Here is a 14,152-nt window from a genome sequence, read left to right on the forward strand (position 1 = left end):
AATCGCATTGCAGCTTTCTGGACTCTTTCGGTTTCCCTTTCCTTAATAAGGGACTTAAGGTGAAGGATTTCATCTGAGAGAGCCGGGGTGGGGTTAAGTTTATTCGATTTATCTGCCTTACGAAGGTCGCACATCAATTTTCCCAAAGGTCCTCCTTTATCTTCTTAGCTTTAGCTAATTTGCTGATGCAAATGCTTCAAATATATGCTTTAAAACGCACCCCATTGGGTTTGCTGGGAAGTGTCATCTTCCGAATTATATCAGGAAAATCTCAGTTGCCGCTTCCTGTAGCGACCTCTGGAATAAGGGGTCGGTCCACAAAAATTGTGGAAATTTCAATCTAGGAAATTGGCATTGTGATGGTTACTGGCATCGTGATCTGACCATGGACAGGGTGATATTGTGGCTGTGCGAACCTCGTTCAATGTCCAAGAATCTGTAAAAAAAATAATCTATCCGAGAATAGGATCTATGCGTTGGGTATAGATAAGAATAGTCTCTTTCAGCTGGATGGAGGGAGCGCCAGACATCAAAGAGCTGATATTGGTATATTAAGTCTCGGAACCTTGGGGCGAAGAATTGTTATGTGTATCTCTCGATCCCAAACCCGAAAAACTCTTATCAATCTCTGGTTCCCACACTAAATTAAAGTCTCCTCCTATGAGGACAATGCCTTGTTTAATTTGATCAACTAAAGCCAAGGTCTTTCTCAGAAATTTCAATTGTCCCCGATTGGGAACATAGATATTAACCAAGGTAAATGTGCAGTTGTTAAGCTTGCATACTATCATTACATAATGCCCCTCTTTATCTTGTTCTGTATGCAAGCATGGAAGGAGAGGTTTCGGTTGATCAAGATTACGACTCCCCTACTTTTGCCTACATAGGACTCTGACCTTACATAAAGGAACAAAGGTGTCTTAAGTCTCAGTTCATCTCCGTCTACCCAATGGGTCTCTTGGAGGAAGCCAACGTCAGTTTTTGAGTGATGACAAGTAGTTGATTAGGAGGCTTCTCTTTATTGGGGAGTCAATCCCCTAACGTTCAAGGTAGTGAGTGTAAGGGGAGGTGTCCGTATCATGTTTGGACTTTAGGGAAGCGGAGTGGGGAGGAGGAGAAGAGAAGAAGAAAAAAAAAGAGGGGAAAGTAGATCAGAACAGGGAAGAGGTTGAAAAAAGTTAAACTACCAGTAATTTACTCACAAAGCATATGGTATTATACAATTGAATCTGAACACAAACTATGAACGTAGAGGGTGTGACAACTTGATGGCATACATGAAAAAAAATATAAAGCAAAGTTCTATGGGATTTATTTTTCCATTGCTTACGATGTAAGCTCAAAGGTGTAACCAGGTGGGAGAGAAAGTTTCAAATATTCAGTAATTAACACATTCAGTGTAAGGGCTGGGAGAGGAGGGGGAAGGAAAGGAATTCCTAAAGATATGGGACCCCAATTCATGTAAATGACACTCAGTCAATATTTCTAAACAAAGTAGGGAGAGGGAAGTCTCAATTGGTAAGGGAAAATTCCAGATATTCAATAGTTAACTCGCTCAGTATAAGGGTGTGGGGGGAGGGGGGAGCAGGAAAGTCCCTAGACTGGGTGGAAGGGAAAAAAGGTAAGGGAGCGGGAGGGTGAGGGCGGAGCCTTATGGAGAACTGAAGTAGGAGTGTATAAATGAAATAAAATTAAATTACTTGAAATAAAATAAAATAAGACGAGATAAAGCCTGGGTTGGTACAAAACTTCTTGAATAAAATATGAAACAATCTCCCACTGTTATACATATCCTTGCCCATAGATACATATGGCACATAAGAATCCTTGCATAGCTCCCTATTTTAGTTGTGGGCCCTGTACATCTATGGCCTACATAGTCATATAAATGAGCCCACACTGCAGCCTATCAAAGCTGGCTCCGTTTCCCCCCCCTCCCTCTCCACAATTTGAGTGGCTTTTTGCCACTGTAACCCCTCTTCTTTCCTGGTTCACCACGCCTACTTGAGGTCATTCAAAATGCTAACTCCCCACATCACCGCAGAAATCCCCACCATATCTTTGTTAGTGTTGTGGAGATCAGATCTCAATTACCAAAATATAAAATTAAGTTTCATCTTAGCCCGCCCGAGCTCACTCCTGACACCTATCTAGATACAACATAGGTTACCACTTGATTATACTGACTTTTTCATATTTTTATCGCCAGGCTTATCTCTGTGTAGCCCTTAAACTTATGACTCAGCTTGTTACCTAGAATAGTAACTTCTCGACTAGCTACCTAGATAGTATGTATGTCACAATACTACATGTTGTACTCTGTTATTCTTTTGAACGGGCAAACGTTGTATTATGTATTCTTTTTTGCTTTTTGAAACTTCAATAAAAAATTTAAAATATAAAATATGAAACAATATAAAGACAGGGATAATGATAAGGATAATAGTAGCATGGGGGCCTATCCCCTGGGGGCATAATTTAGATTGATATTAAAATCGGATAATTAGTGTCCTATGGGATCTAGAAAACGTACTGTCATTTAATACAATGTAGGAGTATTAGACACTGACCACTGTATAAGAACCTCAAAACAAAACTTCCTAGCAAAAATATCACAAGATTTTAGGGGAGGGTGGGACCTGCGGACCTCCCCTTTGTCAGAGAGGAATATGAGCAAGGAATAACAAACAACCATAAATATATTTAGAACAGGAACTTCATCCTAGAAGAATAACCAAAACATTATTTTAGCATAGGGTAGCAATAGGACTATGTGTAAGGCTACCTGGATTAAACCGAACCCAGGTCACCTAGTGTCCGGGTAGTGTCACCTAAAGTGGATAACTGAAGATCCGTCCCGTTGTCTACCTAGTCATCTAGTAAGTCAGTGGGGTAATGAGTGTTATGTTCATTGTTAGTAGGTCCAATGAAGATCAAGGTCCCCAGACAATCTGTCTAAAGCTCTATATAATGCCAGAGACTCCTGATCTTCTTCTAGCAGTTATCGTCTGTGACCGCATATCCTGTAAGTTCTGTCTACCTTGAAGCTGTAAAAATAAGTGTTTAGCTTGTTAGAAGTAAAACTAGTCTGGGAATGTAATCTATGGTAGGTGGTCATGTCAGTCGAGGGTGGGGACATGTATTATCTATTCCTGTCAGCGTATCCTCTCGGCTGAGCTAGAGGTCGTGGTGAGATTACCCCTGGCAAAATGTGCAATTGAGGGCTACTTAGGGCCTATTAGCAAGACATAGACCTATATGGATCCATAATTAAACAAAGACAATAAATGTAAAAAAAAAACATTTCAACAAGAAAAAAGTATACATTACGAGTCAGCAGTCTTCTGACATCTTAAATGGGTGATCCAGAACAAAAAAAAAACAAGTCCAGAAACCTGAAACAGATGACATTCAATCAGAATTAAGCAGAGTCCAATTCTTGATTTTTGAACGTTTGGCATTTGGGGCCTGGAAGTCTCTGTGGCAGGGGGGTCCCACTCCTTAGCCCTAGGGCTAAGTAGTGGCAGGGGGTCCCACTCCTTAGCCCTAGGGCTAAGTCTCTCAGGCCTATGGCGTATTGGAGCTGTAGTGTCCTGAGCTTCTGTAATTTGAGTCTGTGTGGGATTGACGGGTCCTCGAGGGACCTTGGAACCACCTGTCTAAAAGTTCTTTTCCTCGGGAGGGATCTTCAGGTGTGATCAATGATCCGTCCTTATGGATCAGGAGCTTAGTTTGGTACCCCCACCTATATTTGATCTCCTTCTCCTGAGTATAGCTGTGATTCTCGCGAAAAGAATTTCTCTTTTTCATAGTATACTGGGATAGATCCGGGAAGACCTTAATATGTCTGACTCCTTCTGGTAGAGATGAGGTGTTGAAAGCTGCCTTAAGGATTTGTTCTTTGTACGTAAAATAGTGGAAACGCACAATAGTATCCCGTGGTTTGTCAGTTGAGACATTTCTGCCTCTTGGAAGCCCTATGTACCCTGTCTATAAGGGACTGCTGAGGTATTGGTGGTTGGTTTAAGGTGTTTACAATATTCTAATATGAAGTCTCCCCAATTCCCTGGGCAACACTTCTTCTGAAATTCCACGGAACCTGAGATTGTTTCGTCCTTGAACAATCTTCGAGGTCTACCACCTTGGCCTCAATAATATCCTCATGATCTACTATGTTCTGTGAGTAGGAGATTAAGTTGCCTTGTTCTATGGCCAAATCTTCCTGCTTACGTTCCAAAGCTTCAGTGCGTTCATTAATAGCACCAATATCTCTTCTCAATTCAGCTACCGATCCCCTTATAGTTTTAGTGAGTGTCTCTTCTAAATTCTTCATTCTCTCAGTGAGGAGTATTAACAATTTCAGAAACTGTAGTGTCAGTCATCTTAACTATAGGGGTCGGGGCTGCAGTATGAGGTGTCGAGCTGGTGAATCAGAGGTTCCAGGTTGGGATATTAGTTCTGGGCTTTGTGGCGTTGCTTCAGGTAATAATAGCTGCTTTGAAGTGGTCAGCTAAAGACTTTTTAGGTAACGTAGCAGAAATGTTTCTTTCCATTGCCTTGTGGCATGTTAGATTTGTATAATCTGGGAACTGGTTTCTATGGAGCCCCTGGACACTGCGCTAGCCCCCCAGGTGGATATATCCGTGGGAGTATTAAGCCATGATGACTCTTAGCAAAGAACTATGAAATAGATATCCAGTGATGAGAGTGAATGAAAACGGTTAACTCTACCAAGGCCAGGCAAACATTCAGGCGGTTTTCTGTCTTGGAAGTGTGTCCTCCCCTCAGGGGCTATACCACCACTGGGCGCTGACGGGAAAAGAGAAGAGGACATGACCCGCCCTTGTATTAAGAGCGGGAAAGGTTGAGGGGGGAAACTATGGCTGCAGCAGTAAAAGGATCAAATGAAAGTTCTTTTAGGGTCCTGGTTCTTGGACTGATTGTAGTATAAGTTGCCTGTAGTTCTTAACTCGAATATACAATGCTGTTCCACAATACCTAGTATAGCAAAGGTGGGGGCCAGTAGTATATCAGCCTAACATCAAATATGTGCAATATATATTCTGGTCTTGCAGTTCTAGGATGCTGTAAAACTTATTGCTGTGTGTAAAATCTAGGAACAGTCCTGATACAGTTAGGCGTTTCAGTATAATAAAGGTTTATATAGTGACAGTTCTGCCTGGAGGTTATAGGTGCTTAGTTCCCAGCATAATATGCCCACAGTAAAGTACACAATGTCCTGCTTCACAAGGGACCAGTAGATTTTAAGTCACTATATTGCCGGGTTAGGTGGTATATCCAAAATATGTAGGCCAGCTGTTGTATAAGCTGTGTGAACTAGCAGGGAAAGAATCACCTCATTGCAGCAGAGGGCCCAAGACCTTAAACATGGGTGAAAAAGACCTGAGGGTTAACAAAGTATATGGCCGTCACAGTTGTAGCCCAGTGAGAGTGGCAATAGCAGGGTGTTATGTGGCTATCTAATTCCCCTTATCGATGAGGAGAGGGGAGAGAGTACTCACAGTAGGTAGAGCAATTATGACTGCGCAATCACTTCTGAGTTGTATGTAGCCGATCGTGTTGAGCCAGAGGCAGTCCCCTGAAAATTACAAGCCTGAGGTGTGCGGTTGCAATCCGCCGATATCGATCAGCCTCATTACAGGTCTGGGGCGTGCTGGCAGTGAAGACCATGGACCGGTAGGTCTCCAAGGTGGTTGAGGGGTGTTGAAAAAGTGAACTCCGCTTGTACAGCTCATTGTGGTCCCTTCTGACTTGCTAGCCAAGATTGTGGCATTTCGCGAGCTTACCCGCGATCTCACAACAAGCCGGGAGTCGCAAGTAAGCTGAGCCTCACAAAGTACTTACATTAGTCCCTCCATTCCTCAGGAGCCTGTATAGGTGGAAGATGTGCCCAGCGAAATGTCCAAAAAAGCACCGCAGGGTCAGATAGCTGTGCAATAAGCTTGTGTGGATGGCTCCAGCTCCTCCAGCTAACACCGGAACAATATGATTCTTTGGGCTATATTAAATTTGGGCTCTATCAGGGAGAGAACATTGGGGATGGGGTATTTGGGGGCATATTTAGTGAAAATATAGGGAATTTCAAAGGGTTATAAGATTTATAAAAGGGATATTTAGTCAATTTGTTCTGGGAGCTAAGTTTTTTTGCATCCTGTCGGCTCCCTTGCTGGCTCCGCCCCCTTCTTGCAGATATTTTATATGTAAATTGCAATGTTCTTTTTTTTTCCTTCAAGGGACATTAACTAAAAAACAATTGACCATAAAAATGCTCAATAATGCATACACACCAAGGCTGGAGTGTGTTCCAGGTAATTTAGAACAGTGACTTTCTTCATGTAGCACAGTTTTTTTTTTTTTTTTTTTATGGTGTGTCAAAACCAATGCAAATTTTACTAACACAATGACAGTTTAAAATGTTTTTAAGACACTTATTTTGTATACAGATTTTTGCAATGTAGAGATGAAATTTCTGTTACATACAGATACATAAAACTTGACTTTAGTGTACCTTTACGTAAACATGGGGGACTAACGTACGTCTGGGGTTGGCTGTACAAATCCCTTGTTCAGATGAGAATTTCCTGGTGTTTTGGGCTAGACGGTCCTTTTGGATGGGGTCAGGACTGATATACTACAACAAAGTCTCTTCTGTGAAAAGCACAGATTGGGCAGAAAGCAGCTGCACCATAGGATGGATTATTAAGCAACATCCGTTCCCAATTGAGCAATGCACAATTTAGTCATATTTATTAAAAACAATGTAAAGAGAACCACACTTCTGTTTTAAATGTGTTAATATTTTTTTTTTATAGGCCTAGTTCTCTCTCCCATCTAGCCTAACAAAACCTATTAGATCTTACTGTATGGCTCACACCTGCAAGCTTTTTTTTTTAGGGGGGTTTACTCAGAAACTAAAAGAAAATGTTTTGCTGCTGCTATTAAAAAACATATACCTTTCCAAAGCCTTGTTTTTATACTTGGAATATACCATAAAGTGGGGAGCCCAACTTCTTAGAACTCAGTTGAGCAAAAAAAAATGAAATGCTCTGTATATTGTTAATGTCATCAGCATGAAAGATTTCATCTCCTTTATTCAGGTTCCCTGGGTGGTTACTATCCGCCCACTGGTTGCTTTTTTTTTCCTTCTTTTTTTTCTTATTTTCTTTAAACATTTTTCTTCTTTTTATAAACTTTCAAATCCAATGTCAAACGTTGAACTCCATACCTGTAGTCTGTTGCTGTCATTGGCTTTCAGAATGAAACTGATTTAAAATGCTGATTTTTTGTTAAATTGACAGGACAGCTTGGTGAAACTTGGAATTGCTACCAAAGATGAAAGCCTTAACTGGTTCACAGGAGAATATCTTGGTCTCTCAGGGTAAGTCGCATAACCACTATTTTCATAAAAGAAGAAAATGATAAGTTATGACATTTTCTTTCCAATATGACTACATTTGAAATATTTTTTAATGTATTACATATTCAACCTTCAAATATTTATAAATTCTAATACAGGTTAATCTCTGTATTGATGTCCAAGGCACCAGACACTTGAAAAATATTTTGTGCTTGCTCCCAAATTGCTGCCAAAATGTTTTATTAATATATCATCTCTATGACGGGTAGAGTAGTTTAAAGAGAGCTTTTCGTACAACAATTGAAGAGATAAAAACGTGGTTGAGGACCTTTCCATCATTTAGAGTTTATCAAGTGTGTTTTAATTTTCTTTTGTAGATATAGGAAGAAAATCACAGCCCATCTTGCCCACCTTACATTTTCTGAGTGTACACTTCAAGATGACCCAATATTCAAAGCATCAATATATTCTAAAAATGGGGGCTGACCTGCAAAGTTCCGCTGAGTGGCGATGTGTCTCGAATAGGAAATAATTGGGATTGCGGCTTCAGCAGAAGTCCGTTGTCATCGCCACTCGTTGGCATTATCAGCACAAAAGGCCAAAAAATGAACCACTAAATTTGCGAAAAGGGATATAGCAGGATTTTTCTAACTTGTACTAAATATCGAATAACCTTCATTATTAAATTCAGGACATATTAAAGAAACACTGGCATGTTTTATTACTGGATCCTATTTTGAAAAACATTTTGGGTCCAGATCCTGACTTCATTTCAGGAAAAACAGGGATATCAAGAACTTCCTAGCACCTATAAAGCTGAGACATGCAGTTAGAAATTATCCCACACAATGGTAGAGTAAAAAAAAAACTGTGTAATGTGCTCTAATATTAGCCCAAATCATAAGGAGTAAGTAATTCAGATGTAACAAGATCCTACAAATACAAAGTAGATGCACTTGCAACACTAGCTTATGTGGTCTATCAGTTCATTTTGCTTGTGCAATCTTATTTATGTAGGTAGGATGAAAATAAAGTACAGGTTCAGGAAACATTTGAACAATATAAAAACAGGTTTTGAGTCCCATAGTGTTTCATCCCACTTCAAACTAGCTCATAACCAGGACCCCAAGGATCTTTAAATTAGAATCATTGAATGGGTAGCTCCCAACAAGTGGGACACCACTAGGTTATTGAAACTTGGGCAACAAGAGACTTTCTGGATAAAAAAAATTGATTGTCTACACCCCAAAGCCCTAAATGTAGATTTGGCCATTCAGGCTTTTTTTTAACATAACTATTCATTATGGATCTTTGTTTTGGTGCTTTAAATTGCTTTTTAACAGTGCTTTATATTATGTGATTTTTAATTGTGTCTGTTTTTTAATATTGTCTATTTTTAACATATTTTTGAATATTGCCTTTTAATGTTTTCAAGATTCTTTAATCATATGAAATCTTTTATACACATTTTTGGTTGTTTTTTTCATTGGCTCAAACTTTTTGTAATACTTTGGTAGACTCAATCTGATTAACTTGATTAACTGATCCCTTTTTTTCAAACCTAAACTTAGACAATAACTTGTTCCTATAATTGATAAAATGCTAATGTTGTTATAATTGGTTAATACTCCTATGAGGCTTGTAACCTTATTAGTGGTTCATGTATGTATCCTAACATAGAAACAGTTTTGTCTCTGATATTCTTTCAACTTTAAGGATTGTCTGATGTTTTAATAATGGGCGGGGCCTATCAGGGTATAAGAAACGAGCCGGGTGCTACAAAATATTCACTCTTGGAAAAAGGTTTCCATCGTATACGGAACAAAACGTACATCGAGGAGGTTATTGGAGAACCTCTTCCCAGTGAGACAATCGCACTAGCGTTTGCACTGGGAGTGGTACAGGCCGAGGGTTTCCCGATTTTTCCTTGGATCAGGTAGGGGGCAAACTATCTCTTTTTTTGCGGAGGTCTGGAGAAGAGACGTTATAGACCCTTGGGTTCTGAAAGTCGTAGCCCATGAGTTACAGGATTGGTTTTCAAGTCATATCCGCCCAGAGGCAGATTCCTCCTGTCGAACATACCTTCAAGACCAGAAAAGAGAGACCCCTCCTGGGGTGTGTGAGGGATCTCTCATCTTTCGGGGGTAATCGTCCCAGGTCCCTCCGGCAGAAAGAGGTCTGGGGTATTATTCAAACCTTTTCGTGGTCCCAAAGAAGGAGGGCACGTTTCGTCAATTCTGGGACCTAAAGGCCCTGAACAAGTTTTTGTCAGTTCCATCGTTCAAGATGGAGACAATCAGGTAAGAAGGACGCTTACCTTTACGTTCAAGGATCACTTCTGGGTTTCTAAGATTCGCTTTCCTAGACCAGCACTTCCAGTTTGTAGCCCTTCCGTTTGTTCTGGCGACTGCCCTAACAGTCTTTACAAAGTTCTGGGAGCTCTCTCTCGCAGTAGCGAGAGCCAGAGGGATTGCAGTGACACCTTTAACTGGACGTATATCCTGGTCCAGGCTCTGTCCTACAGTCTTGTGGAGGATTACTTGAGAGCTCTTCTCCTTCGGTCCCACGGGTGGAAGATAAACGAAGGAAAGAGTTCATTGGCCCCCAGCAACAGAGTGGAATTCCTGGGTACGATAATAGATTCTTCAGCCATGAAAAATATTCATGACAGATCAGAGACGTTGCAAGCTTGCGTCCAACTATCTAGCTCTTCAGACATCCTCCAGCATTTGTGGCCAGGGTATGGAGGTGATCGGGCTCATAGTATCCAGCATAGATGTCATTCCATTCACCAGGTTCCATTTCAGACCTGATCAACTGGGCATGTTGAGACAATGGAACGGCGATCAATTTTAGATCTGTCCCAACAGATATCTCTATTGGCAGAGAAAGTGTCAGAAGATTCGGGAGTAGTCCTCTTATGGAGGTAGTACTCTTCGGAATGGGACTGGAGTTTTAAGTAGTCCTGTCAGCCTCTCAGTGAGCGCATGGGTAGAAGTTAGGAGTTTGGAGATGCAGGGAAAGTCTTTCTGCGAAACCATCTTGACTCATTTTAACAGCTCCATAAGCAATCTGTGTTGACAAGTTTAGCTGCCTGCTTTCTACACTCGGGGGGGGGGGGTTGTACATAATGTTGTTTGTGTCATTGCTGCAATATGTGTGAGATGAGGCTCTGGGCAATAAGTGGACTTACAGGTTCTTTTCCGGGAGATGCTTGCATGGCCGATTTGGCATGCTTTTCTCCTTAGTCCTCTTAGGAGACGTTCCTTCTGGATCGGAGTCTGTGTCATCCAAAACTCCAGCTGAGGAGGAGCCCGACTTTAGGTTTACGATGGAAAAAGTGTGCTTTTTGCTGAAGCAGGTGCTTGCTACGCTGGAGGTTCCGGAACCGAATTTACTGGTGGAACCTTAGATTACTAAGCTTGATAAAGTATATGAGGAAAGAGGTGGTGCCTCAGACCTTCCCGTTCCTGTTCAGATGGCTAAACCATTATAAGAATAAAGGAAGAGATTAGGTTCATCCTTTTCCCCTTTCTTCTTCTTTAAGAAACTGTTCCCATTCCAGAGTCTCAGCTCCAGCTATGGGGGACTGTCCCTAAGGGGATGGTGTTATCTCTACGCTCGCGAAGCAGACAATTCCTCTCGGATGGTTAGTCGTTTAAGGAAGCCCATGGATAAAAAGTTAGAAAACATGTTGAGAAAAATGTTTCAGGCACACGGGGTCTGTTTTACAGCCGGTAGCTGCGGTAGCCAGAGCTGCCACATATTGGTGCAAATCTTTTGTCTGACATGGTAGAGAGAGTGACTCCCCTCAACGAGATACAGGATAGAATTAAGGCCTTGAGAGTCGCTAATTCTTTTATTTGTGATGCCAATATGCAAATTACTCACCTGAATGCTAAGATATCAGGTTTTTCTGCACTACCCCGCAGGGCTGTGTGGCTAAAGTCGTGTTCTGCGGAGGACATGACCTCTAAGTCTAGACTGCTATACCTTCCCTTTCAGGGAAAGATCCTGTTCGGCCCAGGATTGGACTTAATCAGTTCCACGGTTACGGGAGGCAAGGGCGCTTTCCTACCACAGGATAAGAAGGCTAAGCCTAAGGGATCTACTTTTCGTCCCTTTCATGCGGACAACGCCCAACGCCAACAGCCCGCCGCGAAAGCGGATCAGTCCAAGGGAACTTGGAAGCCAGCTTAGTCTTGGAATAAATCCAAGTAGAACAAAAGCCCGCCGAATCAGTCGGCATAAAGGGGCAGCCCCAGACCGGTCAATGGACTAAGTAGTGGGCAGATTCTCTCTTCTCAGAAAACCTGGTTGATGGACGTTCCGGACCCTTGTGTCCTGGAGGTTATCGCCCACGGTACAGGATAGGGTTCAGATCTATCCGCCCAGGGGCAGATTCCTCCTGTTAAATCTGTCTTCCAGACCAGGAAAGAGAGACGCCTTTCAAGAATGTTGTAAGGGATCTCTCTTCTCTCTGAGTAATTGTTAACCAGTATAAACTCCAAGAATGAGGGAAAAGAGAGCGTGTATTATTCTCAAAAATGCAAATCAACACAATAATCAGACCAACCGTCAGTGTTGTTAATCCATGTTGTGAACCTCCTGTGTATCTGTGTTGTACCATCAATGCTAGTGAAGCAGAAAATGTGTGCCCTGTGTGAGTCGGATTCCCTCTGCCTTTACAGGGTACGTTAATGTTGAAATCCTGGCACATACCTAAATGTCCATTACAGTCTTGGGCTGCTCCTGGAGCATCAAGTCACTTGCTCCCATCTCTACCGGGATTTACAGTCCTCTTGTGGATCCGGTATGTGTCCCAGGGCGCCGCTACTTTGCAGCGTTCCGTGTGTGAGGAGCACCAGGGTGGGAGATGAGTGAAACAAAAATTTTTTTATTGTTCTCAAGCAAACCAGCGTACATGTATTAACGTGGCAAAAAACAATGTTGCAGCAGGTAATGTACCCTTGGGGTAAAAAATAGAGGAAGTGCGCAGGTCTGACGCATTTCGGCTCTTGCATTAATTCAAAGTAATTGTACAGAACCCCCAGCAGAAAAGGGGTTGAGGGTACTCTTCAAATCTTTTCGTGTGACCCAAAGAGGAGGGCACGTTCGCCCGATTCTAGACCTAAAATGTTTAAACAAATTTCTGGCTGTTTCGCATCGTTCAAAATGGAAAGGATCAGATCTATTCTGCCCCTAGTTCAAGAGGGTCAGTTCATGAGACGACAATAGACTTGAAGATGCCTACCTTCATGTGCCAATCCACAGGGATCACTTCAGGTATCCTGATTTGCATTTCTGGACTAACATTTTCCAGTTTGTGGCCCTTCCCTTTGGTCTGGCAATGGCCCCGAGAGTCTTCACAAAGGTTCTGGGGACGCTTCTTGCAGTCCCAGATCCAGAGGCATTGCTGTGGGCCCCTATCTGGATGACATCTTAGTTCAGGCGCCATCGTCAGTCTCAGAGGATCACTCAAGGGCTCTCCTTTTGCTCCAATCTCATGATTGGAAGATAAACTCTGGAAAGAGTTCCCTAATTCCCAGGCAACAGGTGGAGTTCCTGGGCACGATAATAAATTCTACAGGGAGTGCAGAATTATTAGGCAAAATGAGTATTTGACTACATCATCCTCTTTATGCATGTTGTCTACTCCAAGGCTGTATAGGCTCGAAGCCTACTACCAATTAAGCATATTTAGGTGATGTGTATCTCTGTAATGAGAAGGGGTGTGGTCTAATGACATCAACACCCTATATCAGGTGTGCATAATTTATTTGGCAACTTCCTTTCCTTTGGCAAAAAGGGTCAAAAGAAGGACTTGACAGGCTCAGAAAAGTCAAAAAAAGTGAGATATCTTGCAGAGGGATGCAGCACTCTTAAAATTGCAAAGCTTCTGAAGCGTGATCATCGAACAATCAAGCGTTTCATTCAAAATAGTCAACAGGTCGCAAGAAGCGTGTGGGAAAAAGCCAAGGCGCAAAATAACTGCCCATGAACTGAGAAAAGTCAAGCGTGCAGCTGCCAAGATGCCACTTGCCACCAGTTTGGGCCATATTTCAGAGCTGCAACATCACTGGAGTGCCCAAAAAGCACTAGGTGTGGCAATACTCAGAGACATGGCCAAGGTAAGAAAGGCTGAAAGACACCACCACTGAACAAGACACACAAGCTGAAACGTCAAGACTGGGCCAAGAAATATCTCAAGACTGATTTTTCTAAGTTTTATGGACTGATGAAATGAGAGTGAGTCTTGATGGGCCCGTGGCTGGATTGGTAAAGGGCAGAGAGCTCCAGTCCGACATCAGACGCCAGCAAGGTGGAGGTGGAGTACTGGTTTGGGCTGGTATCATCAAAGATGAGCTTGTGGGGCCTTTTCGGGTTGAGGATAGAGTCAAGCTCAACTCCCAGTCCACTGCGCAGTTTCTGGAAGACACCTTCAAGCAGTGGTACAGGAAGAAGGTCTGCATCCTTCAAGAAAAACATGATTTTCATGCAGGACAATGCTCTCATCACACGCGTCCAAGTACTCCCACAGCGTGGCTGGCAAGAAAGGGTATAAAAGAAGAAAAATCTAATGACATGGCCTCTCTTGTTCAACCTGATCTGAACCCCATTGAGAACCTGTGGTCCATCATCAAATGTGAGATTTTTACAAGGAGGGAAAACAGTACACCTCTCTGAACAGTGTCTGGGAGGCGTGGTTGCTGCTGCACGCAATGTTGATGGGAGAACAGATCAAAACACTGACAGAATCCATGGATGGCAGGC

General features: G+C 42.3%; 1 protein-coding gene across 1 annotated transcript in view; it reads left to right on the forward strand.

Moving 5' to 3' along the window:
* Positions 1–14,152, forward strand: part of PRODH (proline dehydrogenase 1) — a 432,246-nt gene that overhangs the window by 208,801 nt on the left and 209,293 nt on the right. Inside the window, exon 7 of the mRNA XM_053702069.1 lies at positions 7,320–7,399. Within this exon, the coding sequence (XP_053558044.1) occupies positions 7,320–7,399 (80 nt within the window). The remainder of the gene's footprint in view (positions 1–7,319; positions 7,400–14,152) is intronic.

This window comes from Bombina bombina, chromosome 2, assembly GCF_027579735.1.
Source record: "Bombina bombina isolate aBomBom1 chromosome 2, aBomBom1.pri, whole genome shotgun sequence".
In the NCBI taxonomy this organism is placed as follows: Eukaryota; Metazoa; Chordata; class Amphibia; order Anura; family Bombinatoridae; genus Bombina; species Bombina bombina.